Genomic DNA, 27,943 nt, shown 5'->3' on the forward strand with positions numbered 1-27,943 from the left:
GAAGGATATCAATAATTTTTAATAAAAGAACAGTTGACTTAACATGATAAATAATCAAAATGTACTAAATTATAACCAGGCTATTTGCAAAATATACTTTAAAACATATGTTCTTTTTGGTTTTAGAGAGAAAAGAAGGGAAAGGGAGAGAAAGAAAAAAAAAAAAACAATGATGAGAGAGAAGCATCAACATTGATCAGCTGCCTCCTGCACACCCCCTGCTAGGGATCAAGCCCACAACCCAGGCATGTGCCTTGACCAAGAATCGAACCAGTGACTTTTTGGTGTATGGGACGATGCTCAATCCACTGAGCCACACTGGCTGGGCTGCAAAATATATTTTGAAATTATAGATTGTTATACCACATGCATTTTAATCTGTAAAAAATACATTTCATAACAAACATAACAAAAAATGTCTCAGTTACAGAGAAATGAATATTAAAGTATAATAGACATTATTATTCATGTTATTTCCCTAAATTTCTATAGTGTTATCTTTATTAATAATGGCTATATATATTTGTTTGACAGAACATAATAGTCATCTAATGAATAAGTAGAGTACTGAAGACAAATTTGAAATAGGATGAAGACAAGAAGGTAGTTCAAGAAAATAGAGGATGCTGGATAAACTACCTAGAGCTATTTTCTTTGAAAAGAAAGAAAAATGTGTCATGTACACACTTATTATTTTTATATACATTTTAAGAGGTATATCATTTACATGTTTCACTTCATTTTAATAAGGTAATTTAATAGACCAAACATGTTTATTAACTAAAATAACTGTATGCTCCTCTGATATGACTGCAAGTACAGTATACTACAAAATAAAAATTAAAAGAAGAAAGAGGCCATATGGCTGATGCTTTTCTTACATGTTTTATTTTAAACAAGATATCAGAAATAAAAAAGGGACTAACTTTAACATAAATATTTTATCTGAGCCTTTAGCAATTAGCATACAATTTCAGACTCTATCCAAGATTTAGGTACCATATTTTTGTATTTTCTTTTTGATAAAATTTTATTTTGTGTATTAGTAAGGAAATCTACTGAATGACATTGAGAGGACCATGTTTCCATCTCAAAACAGCATGCTGCTGACAAGTTGAGTAAGCTCAGAACACAAATCTGACCATCGGATTAGGGCCATTTTATAAGAGTACTAAGGACAGAAGCCTTAATGGAGTGAGTTGAGAAAACAAAGTAAAATAAAGAGAAGCAGAGCAAAGGATCAAGTCTAGAGGTCAATGTGGGGTCATGGAAGACCAATACCAGGTTTCTCAGGACCTGTTTGTGATTACAAAGCAAACCGGACATGGGAGTTTATGTATGACATGCAAAAGACATATAGCATGATGACTGGCCTAGGGTTAAAAGAGACCAGTGTAACACATAAATCAGCAAATCAGACAAAAAAAAAAGACAACAGATTAAACAAAGAAAAATAGCCTTAAGATGCAGAACACCTGAGAAATAAAAGGAAGTAGCATGAATCTGATGTTCTGTTAAATGGTAAAACCTCTCTCACAGAAAAAGTCCCACAGAGAAAATCACTTAACTACTTCCTAGAGACACACAAAGAATGCATGGACTTAAAATCAGTTAGGAAGAAATACAATTAAAGGAGAAATTCTGTCCAGAGAGAATAATTTGTAATGTTAGGAAGTGATATTGCAAAATACAGTCTAAAAATCCAAGTACAGTTAAACCTCGGTTCTCAAACTTCTCCCATCTTGATCAATTCGGTCCTGGACCAAGTTGTTCACAAAAAAAAATGTCTAGGTTGTCGAACAAACTTCAGTTTTCAACCTGACAACATTTTCATGCTGATAAATCAGCATGACAAAAATTGTCAAGCTACAAACAAAAAAGATAATAGCCAGTATGGATCAGTTTACCACTAACATCTCAGGAAATACTGCTGTGAATATTTTTATGTGTTTGTTTTTGCTTTTGTTGTTGATGAAATGGATGATTAGCATAATTTTAAACATAAAAAGGCCATCAAGAGTGCTCATGGTGCCTTGGCAGCATGGCTCAGTGATTGGAGCATTGGCCAGCACACCAAAGGGTCTTAGGTTCCATTCCCAGTCAATGGCAAGTATCTGGGTTGCAGGTTAGATCCCTAGTCTGGTCGGGGTCCTGCAGGAGGCAACCAATTGATGTGTCTCTCTCTCCCTTTCACCCCTCCCTTTCACTCTCTCTAAAAATCAATGAAAAAATATCATTGGGTAACATTGCTAATGGTGTGAAAGAAACAATGATCACAGGCAACTGAAGACGCAGAAAAACTGTTGTTGGTTTGGATAAACAAAAAGCACTTAGGTAGGGATATCAAGCAAAGAAGCTGCCTACTTACCTCCTGAAAGACTCCCCTCGTATGAGTGTTGAAAGTGATTTGTTTAAGGCTAATATGGGGTGATTAAATTTAAGAAGTGTTTGTTTATGAGTTAAACAGTACATTAAACGTACTGTACTGTCTATAAGAAAGGTTAAAACGGAATCATTTGGGCATCTGAAACAAATTAATTCAATTTACATTTCTAATGGAAAAAAAAATGATTTGGTATTTGATCAAATCACTTCTTGAACAGCCTTCCAGAACAAATTAAGTTCGAGAACCAAGATTCCACTGTATAAATATCCCAGTAGAGCATTACCAATAATAAAGGCACAGAAATCCAATATGTTGGATAGATGTTCTTTGAATTCCAAGTCTGTGACTTGTTAATTTTGGTATCCCTGGGTCTCAGCATACTATCTGGCAGCAAAGATGCTCACTAGATTGTTGCTGAATGAAGAAAATATAAAAGTGATCAATCCTGGTTAACTCAGTGGTGTGTGTGAGGAGTGGGGGCAGAGAGAGCAAAGAAGTCCTGGCATTTTCACTTAATGAGGTTTGAGAGTTTTATTGGATTCTCTGGGAAAGGAGATAAAGGGAGAAGATAAAGGAAGAGTGGTGAGAATTCTTATCTCCTACTTCTATTTACATAGAGGAGCCCATTCACTCACAAGAAAGAAAAACTCATGAGGAAAAATAATCAGCATCATTTGCTTCCTCCCTTATGACTTGCCATCAAAGGAAAAAACAACATATCTGATCAGTGAATTTGGGTGAAGAAATGGAACATGAGCAGATGAGTATACCCTTCTCTTCCTTTCCCAATGTTTTAAATCCAGGATACACACTTTCTCCTCCTCCTTCATGCATAGGTTGTTCCTACAGAGAGTTTACAACTGGGTAGTTCATCGTAAATGCACTCAATCTTGGTGGATGTTATTAATAAGCCCCCCAAAAATCCATAGTACCAAGTCATTTCCAGTCCACCTTTATAATTAATAAAGGTAACCATCTGATCTCCATCTGCCGTATTTCTACATCTACTTCTCAGTATACTTGGAAGAAGGAATACAGGATGCAATCAAGAATCACACTGAAAACTCCATTACAATCCAAGCTACTGAGTGAAGTGTTTTAATTTCCACCATAAATGATTTAAGAAACATTAGGAAGTGAAAAATGGCATGAACAACAAGATTCTGTTAGACACTGTTTGTTGAGTGACTATAATTAAATTATATGCATGGAGAAAAGCAGCTGGTTTCCCCTTGCATATACTAAAAACTAAAAAAGAGTTCTCAGATTTTGTGGTCAGACTTGTGCCTTCATAAAAATATAGGTGAGAGGAGAAGGGCAATAGGGAGATTCAGAGAGTGCAGGCAAGTTGGTTACACCTTTCGAATAAGGGCAGAGAAAGGAATCAAGTTATTACTAGATGCCTTTAAGGAACCAAAACAATGTGATTTATTAAATATTCAGGAACTATAAAGACCAGCAAAACATTAAAGTTGAGAGAAGACTGAAAAAAAAAAACCATACTTCTGGATAGCAAGACAAGTTTCAGAACAGAAACATTCACAAATTAAAATGTCTTTAGCTAAAAAAAAAAATAGATGAGCTTCTTGAGTTTGTTGGTATTGAGCAGAGAAAAAGCTATTGTAGAAGAAATTATGGGAAGAGAGAAGCCTGAAAACCTTCCAAATAGTTTTCAATATTAAGTGCTCTTTTTCATCATGAAAAGTAATGAAAAGGTGAATATGAGCCATTACAAAAGGTATATTTTGAAGAGCTAGTTGAGACTGTTTTCCTCATATATTATGCCTTTCAAACCTCCCAAAATGATGTTGTTGGCAGCTTCCTTATAGACCTTGTTTATCGTGAAGAAAGTAAATTTTCCAGATAATAAGATTCAATCAATTTCTATTATAAGAATTATAATTTCTTTAGCTTGCAACCTTAGAAGAATACAACTTAAGCAATTTAAAGTAGTTAGATGTTATTAAAATGGTTCCCATATACAAGGATTTCTTTACCTTCTTTTACACTTAATGTCATAGAGCATTAACATTTTGTCTTCAACAGGATAGATTTCAAATAGAAACCAAGGTTTGAACACTCAACTATTAATATTCACTTAAGCATAGCACATGACACACAAAACAATTTCGCTTCAGAAAGGGCCTGGATATTCACTGGGGATCAGTTACTATAACTTAGCTGCTTATTAAAATGATGGTCTATATTAATAAAAAATGTATATATCAATGGAAATTGGCAGTTGTGTTACACATTTAAACTCCAGTTAATCTACACTAATATTTTTATCCCTGATTTGCATAAATAATCAGAATTCTCTTTCAGTATTGGTTATTAGTTGAAGAAAAGAGAGCTGACAGGGTATTCTTTCTTTCTTTATTGATTTTAGAGAAAGAGGAAAGGAGACGGAGAGAGAGATAGAAACATCAATGAGAGAGAACATTGATTGGCCACCTCCTGCATGCCCCCCACTGAGGATTGGGCCCACAACCTGGGCATGAGTCCTGATCGGGATGGGACCTCTTGGTGCATGGGTCAATGCTCAACCACTGAGCCACACCAGCTAGACAATTTAAAGATTACATTCCCTACATTCTTCTAATGCTGCTATATGATTCACTAAAGCAAAATCTGTATCCAACTTATAATAATTATTTTGAGATAAATAAAAATGGCTTTCATAATTCTGATTCATATTAAAAAATAGTTATTTAAAATAAGGAGTAATCGAATAGAATTACAATAGAAAATTCCCTTCTCATTTAAATTTATCTCACTTTTTAAAGAAATTTAAGTGGTCTGTGATTAAGTTGGCATTTGTGCAATTAGAAAATAAAAATTGAAAGAGAAAAAGGAAATAACTAATAAATTAACATAATTAAAATTAAATATCTCATTATGCAACCTAATAATAGGTTGCTATCTCCTTATCTCACATAGTTCAGAGGATCAATAACTAGCCAGTAAATAAAAAGAACGCCAGTATTAATTAATTTTTTATAATTCCAAATATGTTATGAAATACGTAGGGTACATATAACATAGATACTCATTTCATAATTCCATCTCCAGTTTTTGAAATATTATCTTCTAAATTTCGCTTTGTTGATGTTAATCCTCATCCAAGTATATTTTCCCCTAGTTTTTTTTTTTTTCTTCAGAGAGTGAAAGGGAAGAAGAGAGAGACAGAGAGGGAAACATCAATGTGTGAGAGAAACATCAATTGGTTGCCTCCTGCACATGCCCCAACCTGGGGCCGGGGATTGAACCTGCAACCCAAGTACATGCCCTTTACGGGGAATCGACCCTGCAACCCATTGATGTGCGGGTCAACACTATTAAGCACTGAGCCACACCAGGCAGGACTGTCTTCCAAATCTTATAGTGAGATTATGTGTGGGAGATTAATCTGACATTTTTGTAATTCATTTAAGAGATATTTATTATTTCTAGATCCTCTTCTATATTTACTTTTAAAATGCTTGTTTGCAAATAACAGAACCCCAGTTTGAATAATCTGTTGGGAGTTACTGAGTGTGTCCTTAAATAAAAGGAAGAACCTATTGATCATGACTGAGCCATGTGTATAAGTTGATTGGTAGACAGAGAAAATAGGCCTGCAAAGAGAGGAGAAAAACAGGCATGCAGAGAAAAACCTACTCCCCATTCTTACTTATTGCAGCTTCAGCAAATGAAGAGAAACAGACTTTCTGTGTTGACTACAAAAGATGTGGGGGAGAGAGAAGACTCACATGCTCAACCTTCATTAGATGCCCACTCTAAGTAAGAGAAGACTATATGATTGAAATACACACATTATATGGCTAGTGGGAAAAGGAGTTGAAGTTGGCAAGATGGGCAGGACAGACTATCTCATAGACAAACACCATGCTGGGAAAGTACATGGTAACTATACAGAACTAGCAAGGGATTCCACTTGGTTGAGTAACAGGTTAACAACCTAGGGAAAAAAGAGGCTGGAATGACTAACGGTGAAGGTTCATTCTGGATTATTTTATATAGATTGAATCACATGAAAAGATATTTTAGATTAAAAAGATCAAATACCAGTCCTTTCATATGAAACAGACATGTCTGTGGTTCACAAATGGATGAATATTTGTAATTTTATAAGTTTCAAGGTCTTACGTAGAAAGCACTGGGTAAACACTACTACTGAAAAGAAAGAGCAACAGGATCAAATAGGGTAGGAAGTGAAAGAGAACAGAATGTGATCATAATGGGAAAGTAGAAACAACTCTTGCTTACTGATTGACCACTCTGTACCAGGCATTACACTTTATGTTAAGGAACCTCTTAGCTTGTGCCTTCATTAAAAAAAAGTTTGATTCCTACAGGGCTTTAAAAGGAAAAGCAATTAGGTTAGGCCTGATTACAATATGAATAGTTCAGAGCCTACTATTTCACATCTAGGTTTTAAATCTAAAGTTATTTCAATTTTTAAAATGTTTTAAAAAATAGTCAAGCCTGGATTCATAGACCATGCCTTCCACTGCTATAGTGTATGACCCTGTACAAATCATGACTTAGATTTCCTCATTTGTAAAATAAAAATATAGTCATACTACCTGCTTCATAAGGATTCTGATGATAAACTGTAATAACACTATATTCTTATAAAGCCATTAATAACTATAATTATCATTATTTTGGAGATAACTACTGTGAAGGAAACAAACATAAATGAACACTTGTTGAGCACTATTTTAATGATATATTGTAAATGAAAAATAAATGGGCATGGATTTTTATATAACTGAGTAATCAGCAACCTGCAATATAAGAAAACTGAGGTTTTATCATTATGTTTTATACCCATGACTATGGCTTTCTTACCATCAATATCTTCATAAGATGAATATGAACGTTGTTTTGGAACCACTGTAAAATCTGATTCATTTAATATAGGATTTTCTCCCAAAAATTCACCAGTTACTGTGATTTCCACCTCCTTTTCTATCCGTTTCTTGGCCTGAGATTTTATGACACCTACGAGAAGGAATTATTTCCAGTTAATTTGACTATTAGGTTATATGATCATTCTTCAGCTAGAAGAAAATAAATGATTAAATTATGTCATGAAAAATAAAAGTTTCTTTAGCATACTTTGACTTTACATTGTGTCTGTCATTCACACACACACACACACACTCACACAGTATCCATATACACTGACATTTTGTAATAAAATGATTATTAAATAATATATAAAAATAGCATGACAATTCGGTAATTGAATTAGGTAATTGAAGATTGTACTAGGATATAGAAATCTTATTCAGAAACTGACCTAGTTATATCAATAATTTAACTGGTGGTCAACACATGAATTTTTCAGCTATCTATATGTTCATTGCTGTAAACACCAAACTCTACTTATATAATTATACTATAACAAATACCTTCAAATAATTTAAAAAGTGAGTTATGTAACCTTTATTTTGTAACAATTTTAAAATAGTTCCTACTATATTATTTATTTATATGCACCTTAAAATTGCTTTAAACTACTTTGATTTTCATTTGTTAATTGCTTTTAAATTTACAAAATACACCATTAACAGTTAAAAATAAAATTGTAATAAATTATTTAAAATTAATATTAAAATGTGACTATATTGTAATGTATAGCATAAAAATTTATGTATTTAGCCCTGGCTGGGTGGCTCAGTTGGTTGGAGCATTGTCCCATACACCAGAAAGATTGCAGGTTCAATTCCAGGTCAGGGCACATACCAATGTTACGGGTTCTATCTCTGGTTGGAGCTCACACAGGAGGCAACTTATTGATGTTTCTCTCTTACATCAATGTCTTTCTGTCTCTCCTTCTCTCCCCCCACCTCTCTAAACATCAGTGAAAACATATCTTCAGGTGAGGATTTTAAAAAATATACTTTAGATATTCATATATATATATATATATAATTACAATATTTTCTTACATCGAGTACAGAAGTGTCAGTGATCTTGTGAGAAACCAAAATATTGTTTTTATATGACTACTAATTATATAAAGGAGTATTAATGTATGTCTCTGGCATTAGCTCGAGATTACATTATGGGGCCACGTATACTTTAGTCCATATAAATAAGAATAGTATTTCTCTAAAATATATTAAATGTTATATTTTTATCACTTCAGATGAATACAGGACATAAATTGAATATAAGAAATAAAAATGGAACTATAATGTTAAAAAAGCTTTTGAAATGTATTAAGCTATGCTTTTGTGGCATCAATAATATATTCCCCTAGACTGCAAAATTGGATAATGTCCTCAGATGTATGCGATTTCACAATACATACCACATTTCAGTGTAAATGTTTAAAATAAATGTATTTTTAATTTAAAATTTTACAGGTTGATAATCAACATTTTAGACTTAAAATAAATATGAAATGTACAATAAGGGTACAAAGTTAAATGTAAATTAAGAGGGATGCAATGGCTGAGGAAAATGTACAAGCTTTTCTGGTTATCATTCACTTCAGTCTTAAAGCATTAGGTTGGAAATTACTGTGATCAAATTTACAATTAGTATCATGTCACTGGTCTTGTCATATTAAGTCCTTAGGAAATTAGTGTCCTGACAATGTAAGAATCACGCAATCACAGTGGATTCACATTCCATTGTATTTCCACTGTGACAGGTAGTGGAGTCCTTTTCTAATTATCTGCCCTAGTGGACAGGACCAGATAAGAATGCAAAGAGAGAATAAAACAGAACAACAAAAGTACCCTGGGATTAAGAGTAACCTGGGTGATAGGTACATGAAAAAGAAAATAAACAAACATTGATGATAAAACAGTTGAGTTGGGAAAGCAATAGGTTATCTCTAATGTGTTCTTAAGAATGAAGAATAAACTGTACAGAAAGTAAATAATATATATTTATAAAATTATACCAATTTGTTTCCCAAGAGCATCTGTAGATAAAAATGATTACTAGAATAGGTTTTAGACTTTTGTAAAAATGATTTAATAACTAGCACACAATCTGTTTCCGAACACTGATGCTATTATTGGGTTGGGCTAATGCAACATAGGCTAATTAAAGAACTCACGTTTAATTTAAAAATAGAATAATAACCAAGTGATATGACTGGATAAAAAGTGTCTCTATGTTTCTGGAGCATATTTAATTTTCATTGAAGGAAACTGTACAAAAATTATGTTTATGCTCTCATAGGCTTTGCTTTAGATTGAAAAAAAAGTCTTTAAATCGTCAATCTGGTTTAAATAAAACTGCATCTACATAGACACAAGCAACACTGTTAGAATTCCAAGAAAATGATGTCTAGGCTTTCTTATATCACATAGATCACATGCCTGTACTACAAATTTTAAATTGTTTAGCTCTTTGGAAAGTATAGAGACAACTATCTTTTAGAAAGAAACAAACATTTTGACATGTTTGTGAAACATCTGAAGATAATTTGGTATATTTGAAATATTTATATGTATTGATAATTTTTAACTCAAAAGTAAACACACCAAGTAAAACAAATGGCATTTATTGTCAAGGGTACTTCTAGATATGTAGATTTTTATTCCAGATAAAATGAAACTCCATAAGGAAATATATAACCTGGCCTTCCAATGTATTAGGGAAAATGCTGTTACTCACAAGCAAAACTTATTTTTATTTCTTTCTAAGTTTGGTAACATAATTTATGTCAGTAAAGAACTAACTCTTTTTCACTAGCAAAAATTGGTACTGGAGGAAGGAAAAAAATACAAAATTTCAAGACTTTTTTTCAGCTCATCTGAGTTGCTCAAGGGTGAGATCCAAAATAACTATCCCTTTGCTGTGCAGAGCAACTCCGTGCTTCTTAGTTATAAAGAACTATGCCTAGAGCCTGGTAAGAGACTGGGATACTAAATTTTGCTTTATGCCTACCTAATAGGCATTAATTTCTTAGGTTAATCTTCGGAGGCAAATGGGAAAAGCAAGGAATGTGGAAAACATGAGAAGAATACTGAGGAAAGAGAACAAACAGAAACTTGAGAAAAGTCCGGATCATGTGGAGGGAAAAAGAGGGTCATTGAGAAAAAGAAAGGCATTTCTAAAGTATAGATTTTATGTTGTGTGTATGATAGCAAAGCTAACCTCCTGGAGAACTTCAGTTTTTCTTACTAGTTTTTGGAGACCATCATAAAAGTTTGTGTCTGGGAAAACTAAGAACAGAGGGATAGGATAGTTCTTGGATAAGATTTCAAATTACACAGAAGCTGGAATATGGTGATTAAATGTGACAGGAGAACCTAAGTTCCTGGGACTCTTATAGATCTAGTGCAGGTCTTTGAGTGCCTCACAGAACGAGATAAAGGGGCCTAAAGTTAATGTTATTTTGATCTTAGCTGATTTGTAGTTTTCACCAACAGGAAGAACAACGGGAAATGGTGTGGTTTTGTGTACATATCATTGGACTCATTGTTAGAACCGGATTCAGCCCTAGCACTCACACTAATAGGGCTGCTCATTTCACAACTTACTTTCTCTGGACCTCGACCTTCTTACTTGTACAAAGAAAAGACGGGATGACATGGCCTCTAAATAACCTCCAAATCCTAGTGTTTTCTTTTCTTTTTTCTTTCTTTATTGATTTTAAAGAGAGAGGAAGGGAGAGGGAGATAGAGATGAAAACATCTCTAGAGATACAAATGTGAGAGAGAACATCGATTGGCCACCTCCTGCATGCCCCCCCACTGGGGATTTGGCCCACAACCTGGGCATGTGCCCTGATTGGAAATCGAACCAGCAACCTCTTGGTGCTTGGGTCAACACTCACCCACTGAGCCACACTGGCCAGTCTAAATCCTAGTGTTTTCTGACACTAAAATATACCTACTTGGAGGGTATTCTTCATGTTTTGCCTGTGGGAGTCCAAGGATAGGGTATATCCATCGTATTGCTTGGATTTCTCCACAGTCTACTCCTATAATTCTAATGAGAAATTAAATTAAGAGTGAACAAAAAACATAAACACTTTCAATATTAGCATAAAAGAGCATATTCTCTTTAACCTAATGGTATTTGAGCAAACCTTGTGAATTTAAACTTTGGCAGAAAGAAACAAAAATAAAATACAAAATATTTTCAGCAAATGTTCATTTCATAAATATTTTAAGCAAATCCTGGGAAAGTATCACAAATAAAAATGAAATACAACCATTATGAGAAGTAAGTTAAAATTGAAGAACACTTCCCCCTACATTTATTTATTTTTATCCTCACCTGAGGACATTTTTTCATTTATCTTCAGATAGAGCAGGAAGGAGAGAGGGAGGAAGAGAGAGAGAGAAACACCGATATGAGAGAGAAACATCAAGTGGTTGCCACCCACATGACCCCAACTGGGGCCGGAGACAAACTGCAACCAGGGTACGTGCCCTTAGCGGGAACCGAACCCGGCCATTGTCTGGTCCATGGGCTGATGCTCTAACTGCTGAGCCAAACTGGCCAAGGCTCCCCCTACATTTAAAGCTTGGTCTAGGTATTTGCCAATGTGACTAACTTGTGATTACTCAGAGGTAATACAGTTCCCATGGGTTATATTCTAAACTGGACATGCAAAGCACACACAGAAAAGTGCCATTAAATACGGGACTTCAGCAAGTGGTGAGTAATTTACTTCTGGGGTACCAGTGAAAAGAAAGAGGGCATTTCTCAAAATATTTTAAGTCCAGAGAAAGAGTGAAAATACCAAAATAGCGGCAGAGTGAATGGAAGCTACACAGACCATCTCCTAGGACCAAACTGGAATTACAACGAAAATTAAGACAAATCGTCAGGAAAAGGCAACAAAAAAGCAGCTTGGAGGACCACATAACCAGGGACAATGACTCAATCCTGGTAGGCTTGCAGAGACGCGAAAGGGGGGCTCGGAGCCCACTGTCAGCAGCGGCCTTAGCTGTGAGCAGCAGTCTGGGCTGTGAGCAGCGCCCTCAGGTTAAACTCCCAAGTGGCTCCACAGTACAGAGCCACTACAGAGGCTAAAATAGCCACAACCACCTACCTTGGGCTCAGGCAGAGGGAGGGCAGACTGGACTGGAACTGTGTGGGGATACTTGGGATTTGGAGGACGCTCAGAGCTTTTGCTGAGTTGCGGCCATGCAGGAATATGGTCATCTTACTCCTTCTCAGGGCTCTCAGGAGAGGTGGTGACCCCTCCCTCAGAGATTCAACCCAACCAGGTAGCCATTGAAATGCTAATTGAGGCCCATTAGCAACCAGAATCTGCCCCACCCTCAGGAAATCCCCTTACTCTGAGCACCTCAGGGAGTTTTTCATTCAACTGAGAAGCCAAGGTTCTCAGGTAACCACTACTGATAGTCTCCAGGCAAAAAGCTAGAGGACAACTATACATTTCCCTGGGCTAGCAATTCTAACCAGGAAAGTAAGACTTGACAGTGGTGTTTAACACGGGTCCTCCCTGGGGCATCCAAACCCAGGAGAAGGAGCCACAAAGAGCAGAACACCAACACCCATAGGGTAAATTTGGCACGATCCAAAGCCCACTGTGATACCCAAAATGGTGACACACAGAAACAAAAGCCAAATGAAAGAACAACAGACCTCTACTGAAGATGAGATAAATGAAATGCAGTTAAGCAAGTTAACAGAACTAGAATTCAGAGCCATGATCTAGAGGAAGCTCAACAGCATGTGTAAGGACATGAGCACCATGAGTAAAGACATAGAACTATTGAAAATCAACCAGTTGGAAATTAAAAACCACCAAGAAGATATGAAGAATGACATATCAGAAACAAAGAATACACTCGAAGGTCTAAATAGCAAAGTAGAGGAAGCTGAGTACCAGATTAGTAAATTAGAAGATAGTGTAGAAAAAAAATCAACCAATCAGAAAACCAAAAGGAAAAAATAATTAAAAAACAGGAAGACAGCTTAAGAGAACTGTGGGACAACTGGAAACGTAATAACATTTGCATCATAGGAGTCCCCGAAGAAGAAGAAAATGAGCAAGGGTTAGAGAATATATTTGAAGAAATAGTGACAGAAAACTTCCCAAATTTGGTGAAGGAAGAAGGCTTTCAAGTTCAAGAAGCACAGAGAGCCCCAAGTAAGAACCCAAACAGGCCCACACCCAGACACATAGTAATCAAAATGCCAAAAATTAAAGACAAAGAGAGAATCCTAAAAGCAGCAAGAGATAAGGAAACCCCATAAGGCTCTCAGCTGACTTCTCAACAGAAACACTACAGGCCAGAAGGGAATGGCATGAGGTAATCAAGGTCATGAAAAACAAGGATCTGAATCCAAGACTACTCTATACAGCAAGGCTATCACTCAAAATAGAAGGTCAAATAAAGAGCTTCCCAGACTAAAAAAAAAAAAAAAAAGGCTAAGGGAATATATTAGAACCAAACCAGCACTGCAGGAAATGATAAAAGGACTGCTGTAATTAGCAGAAGAAATAGGGGAAAAAAAACAACCACACTAAACAAAAATGGCAATAAATAAGTACATATCAATAATCACCTTAAATGTAAATGGACTGAATGCTCCAATAAAAAAAAAACCAGAGTAGTTGATTGGATAAGAAAGCATGACTCGTCTATATGTTGTTTACAAGAGACCCACCTCACAACAAAAGACTCACATAGGTTGAAAGTGAAGGAATGGAAAAATATCTTCCAAGCAAATGGAAAGGAAAAACAAAAGCTGGGGTAGCAATATTCATATCTGATAAAAATAGATTTCAAAATGAAGGCCATAACTAGAGATAAAGAAGGCAACTACATAATATTGCAAGGATCTATCCAACAGGAAGATATAACCTTGATAAACATATATGCACCCAATATAGGAGCACCGAAATATATTAAAAATCTTCTGGAAGACTTCAAACGAGAAATCGATAGCAATATAATCATAGCAGGGGACTTCAACACCCTGCTGACATCACTGGATAAATCCTCTAGAAAAAAATTAGCAAGGAAACAGGGACTCTAAATGAAGCACTAGACCAAATGGATTTAATAGATATCTACAGAGAATTACACCCCAAAACTACAGAATTTACATTCTTCTCAAGTGCACATGGGACATTCTCAAAGATAGACCACATGTTAGGACACAAACTAAGTCTCTACAAGTTCAAGAAGACTGAAATCATATCAAGCATCTTCTCAGATCACAATGGCATGCAACTAGAAATCAATTGCAAGAAGAACATAGAAAGACATTTGAACACATGGAAGCTAAATAGTATGTTATTAAACAACGAATGGGACAATGAGGAGATCAAGGAAGAAATTAAAAACTTCCTGGAATCCAATGAAAATGAACACACAACAACACAAAACCTATGGGATAGAGTGAAAGCAGTTCTGAGAGGGAAGTTCATGGCACTACAGACCTTCCTCAAGAAACAAGAAAAATCTCTAACAAACTACCTAACCTCACAACTTAAAGAACTAGAAAGCAAACAGAAAGAAAACCATAGAGCAAGTAGAAGGAAGGAAATAGTAAAGATCAGAGCAGAAATAAATGACATAGAGACCAACAAAAACAATTCAAAGGATCAATGAAACAAAGAGCTGGTTTTTCGAAAAGATAAACAAGATTGATAGACCCTTAGCTAGACTCACCAAGAAACAAAGAGAAAGAACCCAAATACAGAAAATCAGAAATAAAAGCAGAGAAGTAACAACTGATATCACAGAAATACAGAAGATTGTTAACAACTACTATGAACAATTATATGGCAACAAATTCGACAATCTAAGCAAAATGGACAAATTTCTAGAAACACATAGTCTCCCAAAACTGGACCGGGAAGAGACAGAAAACTTGAACAGACCCATAACAGCAGAAGAAACTGAAGATGTAATCAAGACTCTCCCAGCAAACAAAAGCCCAGGCCTGGATGGCTTCACCGGGGAGTTTTACCGAACATTCAAAAAAGAACTAACACCCATTCTCCTCAAACTATTTCAAAAAATTCAAGAAGAAGGAAGACTTCAGAACTCATTTTATGAGGCCAGCATAATTCTAATTCCAAAACCAGAAAAAGAAAGAAAACTACAGGCCAACATCCCTAATGCACATAGATGCCAAAATCCTTAACAAAATGCTGGCAAATCGAATCCAGCAACACATCAAAAAAATTATTCACCATGACTAAGTGGGATTCATCCCAGGGGTGCAAGGCTGGTACATTATTCGCAAATCAATAAATGTGATACACCACATAAACAAAATGAAGAATAAAAACCACATGATCATATCAATAGATTCCTAAAAAGCCTTTGACAAAATCCAGCATCCATTTCTATTAAAAATGCTCAGCAATGTGGGAATAGAGGGTTCATATCTAAACAAAATAAAGGCCATATATGAAAGACCTACAGCCAACATCATACTCAATGGGCAAAAACTAAAAGGATTTCCTTAAGAACAGGAACAAGACAAGCATGCCCACTTTTGCCACTCTTATTTAACATAGTACTGGAAGTCTTAGCCACAGCAATCAGGCAGGAAGAAAAAAATAAAAGGAATCCAAATTGGAAAGGAGGAAGTGAAACTGTCATTATTCGCAGATGACATGATACTATACGTAGAAAACCCCAAAGACTCCATCAAAAATTTACTAGACTTAATAAATGAATTTGGCAAAGTATTAGGATACAAAATTGTCAAGAAATCGATAGCATTCTTATACACCAATGATGAACTCACAGAAAGAGAAACTAAAAATACAATCCCATTTACCATTGCGACAAAAAAAATTAAGATACCTAGGAATACACTTAACCAAAGAAATAAAGGACCTAGTCACAGAAAACTACAGGTCATTGAAAAAAGAAATAGAGGAAGATATTAAAAAGTGGAAACACATACCTTGTTCATGGATGGGAACAATTAACATCATTAAAATGTCCATACTATCCAAAGCAATCTATAGATTCAATGCAATCCCCATCAAAATACCAACAACATACTTAACAGAACTAGAACAAATACTTCAAAAGTTCACATGGAAGCAAAAAAAAGACCCCGAATAGCCATAGCAATCTTGAAAAAGAAGAACAAAGTAGGAGGGATCACATTACCAGATTTCAGGTTATGCTACAAAGCCACTGTAATCAAAATCGCCTGGTACTGGCACAAGAACAGGCATATAGACCAGTGGAACAGAACAGAGACCCAGAAATGGACCCAAGGCAATATGCTCAATTAATATTTGACAAAGGTGGCAAGCGCATACAGTGGAGTAAAGACAGCCTCTTTAATAAATGGTGTTGGGACAATTGGACAGCTACATGCAAAAAAATGAAACTAGACCATCGACTAACACTGTATACAAGAATAAACTCAACATGGATAAAAGACTTAAATGTGACTCATGAATCCATAAAAATCCTAGAAGAAAATGTAGGCAACAAAATTTCAGATATCACACACAGCAGAATTTTCACTGATACATCACCTAAGGCAACAGAAACAAAGGAGGAAATGGACACATGGGACTACATCAAACTAAAAAGCTTCTGCACAGCAAAATATACAATCATTAAAATGGAAAGGCAACCCATTGTATGGGAGAACATAATTGCCAATGATATATCAGATAAGGGGTTAATTTCCAATATATATAGAGTGCTCATGCAACTCAACAAAAGGAAGACAAAGAACCCAATTAAAAAATGGGCAGAGTTGCTGAATAGACACCTCTCCAAACATGCCATACAAATGGCCAAGAGACATATGAAGAAATGCTCAACATCACTAATCATCAGAGAGATGCAAATTAAAACAACAATGAGGTATCACCTCACACCTGTCAGAATGGCCGCCATCAACAAATCATCAAACAAGTGTTGGCGAGGGTGTGGAGAAAAGTGGACTCTAGTACACTGCTGATGGGAATGCAGACTGGTGCAGCCACTATGGAAAACAATATGGTGTCACCTCAAAAAATTAAAAATTGAACTTGCATTTGACCCAGTGATCCCACTTCTAGGAATATACCCTAAGAAGCCTGAAACACCAATCAGAAATAATATATGTACCCCCATGTTCGTAGCAGCACTATTTACAATAGCTAAGATCTGGAAACAGCCCAAATGTCCATCAGTAGACGAATGGATAAAAAAGCAATGGTACATATACACAATGGAGTACTATGCAGCTGTAAGAAAGAAAGATCTCTTATCCTTTGAGACGACATGGATGGACCCGAAAAGTGTCATCCTAAGCGAAACAAGCCAAACAGAGAAAGACACGTTTTATATGATCTCACTTATTTGTGGAATATAATGAGCATAATAGTCTGAGGAATGGGGTAGTCCCAGAGACGTGGAAGTGGGGTACAGACTGAGTATCCCCAGAAGAGGGTGTCAGGGGAGAGATAAACCACAGAACTTATATGCATGACCAAGGGACATGGACAACAAACCTGGTGAGAGGACGGGGAGGGAGGAATTAGTGGGGGAAAAAAGAGAAATATCTGTAACAAAAATAAATAAATTAAATTTAAAAAACCACCTTCTTTTATCTTGTATTTAAGAAAAATTCATTGATATTGTACGTACATGCTAATTCTTATTAGAAATAAAAACTGTCAATTTTTTTGAAAAAAAAAAAAAAAAGTAAGTCCATTATACGCCATCAGGACAGCAATACTAGAAACATGGTTCTTATCATTGTTGAAAACTGGCTTTTCTTGATAAAAATAAAACATAAGTCATGGCATGTTACCTGTGTGACAGCACAAAAACCCCACACTTAAAATTGCTTCATGCTTGTTTAACCACTAGTGGACCTGTCTTAAAATTATTAATCATTTTTTAACAAAGGCCCCTCATTTTTATTTTTACACTGTGACCCACAAATCATGTAGGCATTCTCAACTGCAGGAGTGATGAAAAGCTTGGCAGAATGCACCAAACAAACGATTTCTTTTCAAATATGGAAAATACGTATGTACACATAGGGGAAAGTAAGAATTTCTTTTTAATTCAGATTTTTAAACCATTATTTAATTAGACTACAACAGCAGAGAAAATATTTAAATTTTTCATCATTATTGGAGTTTGCCTAAATTTCAGCTAAGTACAGAGGGTACATGAACCTGCCTTCTGGCAATAAAACAGTTTCCTGTAGTCATGGGAGAGGTTCATCAGGATGTCACATCACCTGGTACCGTGCCATCATTACTAGGTGAATACCAGCATTAGAAGTCTTATACTTTGCCCTGACAAGTTGTTTTAGGTGGTTCTCCAGATATGGGTTATTTATTGTCTTAGCAGTAACTACTTTCTCAGTAAAAAAGGAGGCCTTTGCATGTCTATGACTCTGATTCATTGATATGATTCTTAAGATTTACTTGTTTTTCACTCTGAACCACATCAGTAATAATACATACTATACCCATTTAACAAATACATTTCCCTCCTCTGAAAATATAAATTTCTACACATTTGAGAATATCAAATCATAAACTTCACTTTGCATGCCATGTAAAAGAAACTGATCATATCAGTGGCAGACAAAATAAAATCAATATCTTCATTTGAATGTTACCTTTTCATCTCTGGTGTCAATTCATCAAAATTGTCAATAGTCCAGTTTTTTCCACTTGCCCTCCTCACTTGAACAACGGCCATCGTTTTCCTTAATTTCATAACTTTGGGAACAAAGCACACTGGGATAGAAATAACCCCTCTAGGAGGCAATGCAATGTCTGTAAAAAATTTTTAAAAAAGAATAATTTTTTACTTGGTAAAAATTCTAAGAGCACAAAGTAACCTCCTATTCCATTACTAATAATCAGTTTTTCAAGATTATTTCTGAACAACAAAAATACATTATGCAAAATTATAAGCGTACATTAGTGGCTTCAGTAATTTTCCTCAAATGTCATCAACCCTATTAAAAATACATTTTAGGCCCTAGCCAGGTAGTTCAGTTGGTTAGAGAGTCATCCCAATATACCAAGGTTGTGGGTTTGATCCCTGGTCACAGCACGAAGAAGAAACAACCAATGAATGCATAAATAAGTGGAACAACAAATCTCTCTCTCAATCAATCAGTTAAAAAAAAAAATACATTTTATCCTGAGACAAGGTTTTCCAGAAGAGGCTGGAGACCTGAGGAAATGTTAAAAGTGATGGCTTGGGTTTCTCTGAGTGATAAAGGAACATAAAACCCATGAGTATAGTATTTTCAAGTCTTATTACATTTTGCAAAAGACAAAGTATAGCAATTTTTGACCCTTTAATTCATGGGTATTTCTTCCTAGACCATAACAGTCCAAGATTCTCCTTGAAGCCCCCAAATTGCTACACCAGTAAACTGTTCATTTATTTAACTGATGCCACAAAGAAAGCCAAAGCTTATTTGTGAAAGAAAGGGGCATCTGCTCCAGGTTATAAAGACCAGAAGACAGCCCTGGCCAGTTTGGCTCAGCGGTTAGAGTGTCGGCCTGTGGTCCGGAGAGACCCGGGTTTGGTTCCCGCTAAGGGCATGTACTTCGGTTGCAGTCTGTCCCCGGCCCTGGTTGGTCGTGCAGGTGGCAGCCACTCGATGTGTCCCTTCACGTCGATGTTTCTCTCTCTCTCTCCCTTCCTCTCTCTCCCTCCCATTCTATCTGTACAAAAAATGGAAAAATACCCTCGGGTGAGGATTAAAAAAAAAAAAAGACCAGAAGACAGAAAAACTGACAGCATTTTCTTGCATTCTAATGAATTAGAATTTTTCAATCTTTACTTTGCATAAGAACCACCTGTGAAACTTGTTAGACATGGAGCTTGCTGAGCTCCACATTTAGAGATTCTGATATATTCAGTCTGGGCTGTAGCCTAGGAAGCTGCATGTTTAAGTAGCAGCTCATAGTATACAGAAGTAGATGGTCATGGGACTAGACTTTGAAAACAAACTCTACATGTTGGACAAGTACTAAAAGGTTGGAAGAGTGGTGAGCTTTTGGTCATTTGTAACAGTGAGGGTTTCCAAGTGATGGATATCTTCCTGTATTGTGAGCAGTAACAGCATTTCTTTACAAAAAAATAAGGGATACTGACTATATTCTCTTTCTTTTTTAAATTCTTTGTTATGCCCTGGCCGGTTTGGCTCAGCAGTTAGAGCGTCGGCCTGCAGTCCCGAGAGACCCGGGTTCGGTTCCCGCTAAGGGCATGTACCTCGGTTGCAGTTTGTCCCCGGCCCTGGTCGGTCGTGCGGGTGGCAGCCACTCGATGTGTCCCTTTCACATTGATGTTTCTCTCTCTCTCTCTGTTCTTCTCTCTCCCTCCCACTCTACCTGAACAAAAAATGGAAAAATGTCCTCCGGTGAGGATTAAAAAAAAAAAAAAAATTCTTTGTTATAAAATCAATGATATTCACAGCCATTTTATCTCAGATGAGAATATTGTACTAAAGTATTAAGAACATCAAGAAAGAAAATAGAAAACTGCCCCTCTCCAAAACAGCTCAAGTCAAAACTTTTATAAATTTTCAAATCTTATTCTTTCAGGAAATGAAAATGTTCTAATGTTTAATATTATAGTTAATAATTAATTAATATGATTATGAGGTAGTATTTATTGAGTACTGACTATATGTTAGGCTGAGTGCTAAGCATTTTTCACACAATATCTCATTTCATTCTCAGGAAATCACTATAAATTAAATACGATTATGTCTCTCCTTTCAGAGCTGGAGAAATTGACACAATTTGGTTAACTTATCCAAAGTCTCAGTGAAAGATTATATTGTTTGCTAAGCTATCTAAACAATGTGCTATTTTCAACTTTGTCTTTATGAGCTCTATATTTTTAGGGAATCATTGATTCAAATGAATTAAAACAGCAAGAGCTGACTCGACTAAACCATCATGCATCCCCAAGGAAATCAAGTTTAGAAATTATCATTTACCCTAACAAAATTATACTATCACTGAAATTAGATTATATGATGACTAAAAATAAACCTAGACATTTAGATGGTTTAAGGAGTCCAGAAAAATACACAAAAGGGAAATTTATTGCTAACACCATGCTTTTTTATAACATTTGAGTTGAAAGCATGGAAAGATCATGCTATGTCACATAAGGCCACTTAATTAACAATCTAGTAGCCTCTTTATAGCTGTACCTGTTTAACCAGACTAAAAAGAACTATTCACTAATGGATTTATGACAAGTTTCTTTAACTCTTATTATTTGCTTGAATAGTATGAATCACTATACTGTTAACTTACAAGAAATCATTGAAATTTAGCAATGAAAAAAAATTTGAGAATTTATCAAATTCATTTTGTGTCTCACCATTGAGTTTTATTTCCTGTGATTTTCCCAATGTCCTTTGCAACAGTTTGAGTAGAGACAAGAAGGCTGTCCTCATTTCTATCTTATAAAGAATCTATCCATGTTTTCTTCTAATACCTACATGATTTCATTTTTGTAGTTAAATATTTAATTGATAAGTAATTTATCCATATACATGGAATGAAGAATATATTCAATGTTATGAATTTTTATATGGAACTAGTAATCCAAAAACCACTTATTTAAAAGTTAACTGATTTGAACTGCTGCCTTCATGGCATTCCCATACGTATTTTGGTCTTTGTCTGGATTCCCTAGATTTCTTTGGTCTTTCTTTCTCTTCATGTGCAGGTAACACATTAATTATAGGTGCTTTAGTTTCTAGCAGGACTAACCGCCTTCTCTTTCAGCTCTTTTTTTTTTTTTTTTTTTCAGCTCATTTTTTTTTTTTAAGAATTTTTCTAAATTTGGAAGTGAATGAGGTGGCAAATAGTACTTCGAATGGGATCACCCTACATTTATACTTTAGAGATAATTGATGATCCATTCATGATCTATCCAAAAGCAATAGTGTAGCCTTTATTTTATTGTTCTCACTTCAGCATTATTTCAGGTGCTTCTAGATCCTTGAGATAAGTTTTCAGCCAGTCTTAGTTTTCAGTGTTACTAGAGGATTTTTCCAGCATCTTCATAAGTGTTTAGCAGGAAGCTGGGAAAAACCACATCAGTTGTTTCTATCTGCTGACTGGGAAATCTAGCTAGTATGATGATTACTATATTCATTAGGTAATACAATCTAATAAAACATATTCTAAACTCAAAACATTTTCTGAGCTAATCTCTTTCTGTTTTATTACATTTCCATACAGTAACTATCAAACTACAGATATATTAGCTTTGTGATGTTATAGTTATTATTCTTGAAGTTCAAAATAAGCATCTGAGGGGAAATATACACATTTTATGTATGTATTTTATGAGAGGTATACATTATAGAATGTTTGAAATCCTGTAACACTTCATCTTTAGTATCAATAAATACTGAAAAGAGTGACATTCATTGTATTATTATTATTATTAGTTTTGCTTTTGAAATCTCCTATGGCCTAGTTAGACTGAGCATTCAAATTTTATTCACTGTATTTTAAAACTGCTATTTTGATTGCTATTTTGATTAAAGGTGTTAGAAATATTTATGCATTGATCTATTTGGTATACAGAAATTGTATGATGCTTTAATGGCTATGAGGTTTCCTGCCTTCTTAGAAGAATATCTTCTCAAGAGAGTAAAGTGAATATATCTTCATTTTAGTAACGAAAGTATTTCATCCAGAAATATTTGTTTTTAATCACTTTACTGCTATTATATTACTGCTCCCCATAGCATAATTTTTAATATTTAGCATGGCATTAGAAATGGCCCATGTCAGGCAATCAAAGAGATACTAAGAAAGATACTAGCACCCTAAGGCATGCTATTGTTTCTGTTATAGTGGTTTATTTAATAAAAATAAAAGTTTTTATTTTTAAATCATCAAGCCATCAAAAACATGACTTTTCATTAACCATTTTCACAAATGAAATCTATGCACTTTCTACTTGAATATTCTTATTTTTAATAACTGATTTTTTGGAAAACAATCTTTAAATTATGACTAAAAATGGAACAGAATAACTAATGTGGTGGTTTGGAGAAGAGTCCATTCATTGATTTTTTGGAGATACTATGGGGCTGAATTATGTCCCTCCCACCCAATTCATATCTTGAACCCCTAATTGTCAGTATCTCCAATTATAGTTGTATTTGGAGATAAGGTGTTTTCAAGAGTTGGCAAGAGGTGGTTAAGTTGAAATAGGACTATTAGGGTGAAACCTTAATCCATTTGACTAGTGTCCTTATAAGAAGAAAAAACTTGGCCCTAGACAATTTGGCCTGCAGACCAATGAGTCATGGGTTTGATTCCAGTCAAGGGCATGTACCTTGGTTGTAGTTCATCCCTGGCCTGGTCAGGGTCATGCGGGAGGCGACTGGTTGATGTGTCTCTTTCACATTGATGTTTCTCTCTCTCTCTCCCCCTCTCTCCCTCCCTCCTACTCTATCTGAAATAAATGGAAAAATATCCTTGGGTAAAGATTTAAAAAAAAGAAGAAGAAAAAAGTTGGACATAGACATTCACTAGAGATGTGCTCACAAAACAGAACGAAAGAGCATATGAGTACATAGTGAAAAGGTAGCCATATACAAACCAAGAAGAGACACCTCAGGAGAATCCAAATCTCCTAGTCTTTTTCTCTTAGACTTCTAGTCTCCAGAATTTGAAAATATAAATTTGTTTAAGGCACCAGTCTAGTATTTTGTTATTGCAGCCTTAGCAAACTAATACAAGAAATTATCTTTTCTTTCATGTTATCTCAGAGGTGGAGGCATGGGATACCATTGAATCTGTGGACAGGAATTCTAATCCCAGGCTCTGAAAACACAGGGTACACAGAGAAACTTGACTGTGATTGTCATTTGGCTACTATGCTCTGGAAAAGCTAGGGATGAAGCATTCTTCCTTTCCTACTTGTACCTCATTGAATGAATGCAGGCATCTACTGAATAGCAAGAAGGGCATTCCAGGGATTGACATTTCTTTGGAATTTTTTTTCTTTACCTTGTCTATCTTTTTATAGAGCTAGATAAAATTTGTGATTTAATAAAGAAGTTGTCCAAAACAGACATTATCAAATGGTGTAGTATAGGAAAAGCAAGGAAGGACTAGGTGAAAGGTTACATTTACTCATATAGGCAACTGAGGAAAAGATACAAATCCGTGCTTCTTAGAAAAAAAGTCCAGTTTGGGACATATAATATTTTTAAAGAATATGTTGGGGTTATTCAACACAAAAAATGACTGCTAAGGTAAATTTTATACCATGAACTAAGCACCTGTAAGTTAAAGTTTTATGTTTGCTTTTAAAATCTAAGATACATTCACAAAAATGGAAACATTTCATTGCTGACTCAAAATGAGTGAAAACCCACTATCAGAGAATCATGACCATAGACACAAAGAGAGTTTTCTGTCATTAAAAGCTACCAAGCACATGCTGCACCACCACTGACAGTGACAGAAGGGTTTTGAACTTCACATGAGTATATTCAGTAGAATATCTTGATTCTCCTTCCAGCCCTAATATTCTATCCCTTATAAATAGAAAAGATAACTAAGGTTAAGAAAATTAGTGTCAAGAAATTAAATACTTTCTTGGAAAGTAGTTAATTTTAATTTCAATTAAAATTACCCACAGAGAATTTTAAGATACTGTCTACTCTTCCTCCTAATACTACTAGTACTACTACAACTAATATTACTCATTGATTAATGACCATGTGTTGTCCTCTGCACTGTACTAAGTCGTGTATTGTGTGTGTGTGTGTGTGTGTGTGTGTGTGTGAAATCTCTCTCTTCACCTGTAGGAATACACTATGATAAAGTATAGAGCAGAGCTTTAGAAATTTAAATCTATGCTGTTACTCACCAGTTCTGAGAAACGGGAATTTCTATTTAAATTTCTAAGTGAGATTTTCTTCATATGAAAAAGGAAGCAATATAATACATATATCAAAGTTTTGCTATGGGAAAGGTCATACTCCAGTTCCATCTAGATAATCCCATTTTGTGCAGCATACATTAATTCTACACTATTTTATCCTCTTACTTATTCATTCAGAAAATACTATGTGCCATGCACTATAATAAGTACTAAAGGATAAAATAGCTTAGAAAATAAATCCCCTGCTTTCCTGGGTTCTGCATTCCAGAATGTGTTGGGAGGGTGGAGATAGAAATAAAACAATAAATAAAATGTACTATATGTATGTTTGTTGTTCAGTAAAGACATTTTTAAGGGTTAAGGAAGATGTGGAAAGTAACTAATATAGGGTGATTGAGGAAGGCCTCTGTAATAAAATGAGTAGGGCGCCTAAGTAAGTTTGAGAACCCTCACAGACATTATGGGGGAGAATACTGAGATAGCAGGTGGTTATAGGAGTCTGGTTTTAAGGAGAGGCCAAGTTACAGCTGGGGCTATAACTCAGAAGTTGATGAAAGCTCATGTGTGACTAAATGAATCCCTGGGAATGAGTGTAGAAAGAAATAAGAAGAGGAGAGAAGACTTAGTCTTGGGCCTGTAGGAAGTTAGGGAGGCAGGAAAAGAGAAAAAACATGCAAAAGAGAACAAGGAGAGATTAGCAAAGAGACAGAAGAAGAATCAAAAGAGAATTGAGTCTTGGAGGGCAACTGTTTCTAAAACAGTGAGTGATAAGGTGCATCAAGTAGAGCTCATGAGTTGAGCAAGAGGAGGACAGCATATAGATGATTACGTCTGGTAATGTATCAATGACGAACTTAAAAAGAGCAGTATTAATAGACAGACAGGGAATAAAGCCAGCAAAAGATAATGGTATAGAATTGAAGACAATAAGTATAGACAAGCTTTCAAGTTGTTTTGCTATACAGAAGGATTAGAGAAATGGGATAGTAGCTGGCAGAGATAAGGGATAAATAGAGGCATGTCTTTTAACATCAAGAGCTTTATTGCATGGTATGTTGATAGAAATAATTCAATAAGAATTATTAAAGAAAAGACACAGGGGAGAACTCCTGGAGAGCTCCACACTGTTGACTAGGTGTGTGGTTCAATGAACAAGCAGGGGGATGGCCCTAAGAGCACAGAGAGCTTTCTGATAGAATGGGAGGGACCACAGGCACAAGGATGAAAACAAAATTGGGCTGATGGATATAACAGAAGAACCAGAAAATTAGACTCTGATTTGACTCTATATTCTTAACAAAGCAGGAAGGAAGAGTATCAGTTATGAGAAGGGGAGGAAATGATGAATGCCAGTAGTAGTTATCAGGTTTCAACTCACTGTAGGAAGTTTTACTATTGCAAATATTATTAAAGGTAAACCAGGTTTCATCAAAAGCTCATTACTCACTCACAATTTACCTATTTCTCTACAGTCCTTTCTCTCTATCTACACATCTGTACATCCATCAAGTATGCTACCTGTTTCAAAGGCCTCATGTTCTATAACTCCTAAGCAGTTATCTTTCTGTTAGAATATTTACCTGTACTTATGAAACTAAGAAAATTGCATAAAGTGGTGGAAAAGGGAAATGACATTGTGCCTGGAGTTCCATTTTACAAACCCAGACCTTATAAACTATTTAAATAAGTTCAATTTCTCTTCTCGTAGAAGTGTTCTAGTGGTATAAGTAGGTCTAAATTTCAGGTTATAGAGATTTTTCTGAAGGACAAGATCTAGGCATCTTTGCATAACAAGCTTTGTTGTTGTTGTTGAACAATAAAATCAGTAGCTTCACTGACTAGCTAGGATATTCACCTACTTTATGCTATAGATCTTAATTACAAATCTATGTAATTAGAACCTGAACTCATTCATGGGAAAATTGGTCACTTGACATAATAGGAAGGGAAATTTTATTAAGAATGTGAAATTATGCTCAGCTGCTGACATAATTTAGTAAACTTTCATGACAGTTATCTGTAGATCTGGGCATGTTTTATGTGCAGGCAGCAGCACACATCATTAAATGTCACTAAACACTGAGTTCCTGAAGACATTTCCCACTTCATAGGTAGCAACATTTAATTTCAAAACCATTATTTTTACAAATAACATTTTTATTATTGATGTCAAAATACATGATACAGTTTAACTAAAATCAATATGAGACAGCAATTATTGTTCATAAAGAAAAACGTATCTTTTCTAAATGCTAATGCTAGAACCCTGCTTATTTAGCTCTGATTATTAGCAATCACATAAACACAAATGATGCATATTTTATCTTAAAAAAGAGACATTACAGATTCCAAGCATAGTGTATATCTTTATCCTTTTGACTATTCTCCCACTGTTACATGACATAATCCCTATCCAATACAAAAATATTTGAGGTAATTATAAACATGCAATTGTAAAAAATGAAAGCAAGATTCCATGTACTATTTATCCAGTTATCTCTCATGGTAACATCTTGTAAGAATACCATGCAATACAGAATCCAGAATATTTATAATGATACAGTTGAAATATAGAAAGTTTCATCATAACAAGAATCCCTCTGGTTGACATTGTATATACATCCCTGCCTCCCCCACTACCCCATCCCTGAATTATTACAATTGCTAATATATTCTCCATTGCAAAAAAATTTTATCA

The 27,943-nt window shown here is 35.2% G+C and overlaps 1 protein-coding gene across 1 annotated transcript in view; it reads right to left on the minus strand.

Moving 5' to 3' along the window:
* CFAP47 (cilia and flagella associated protein 47) overlaps positions 1–27,943 on the minus strand; it is a 442,571-nt gene that overhangs the window by 31,036 nt on the left and 383,592 nt on the right. Inside the window, exons 59-61 of the mRNA XM_036270144.1 lie at positions 18,965–19,124; positions 11,262–11,356; positions 7,244–7,396 (exon numbers count right to left, since the gene is read on the minus strand). Of these exons, the coding sequence (XP_036126037.1) occupies positions 7,244–7,396; positions 11,262–11,356; positions 18,965–19,124 (408 nt within the window). The remainder of the gene's footprint in view (positions 1–7,243; positions 7,397–11,261; positions 11,357–18,964; positions 19,125–27,943) is intronic.

Source organism: Molossus molossus, unplaced genomic scaffold (assembly GCF_014108415.1).
Source record: "Molossus molossus isolate mMolMol1 unplaced genomic scaffold, mMolMol1.p scaffold_m16_p_2, whole genome shotgun sequence".
NCBI classification, from domain to species: Eukaryota; Metazoa; Chordata; class Mammalia; order Chiroptera; family Molossidae; genus Molossus; species Molossus molossus.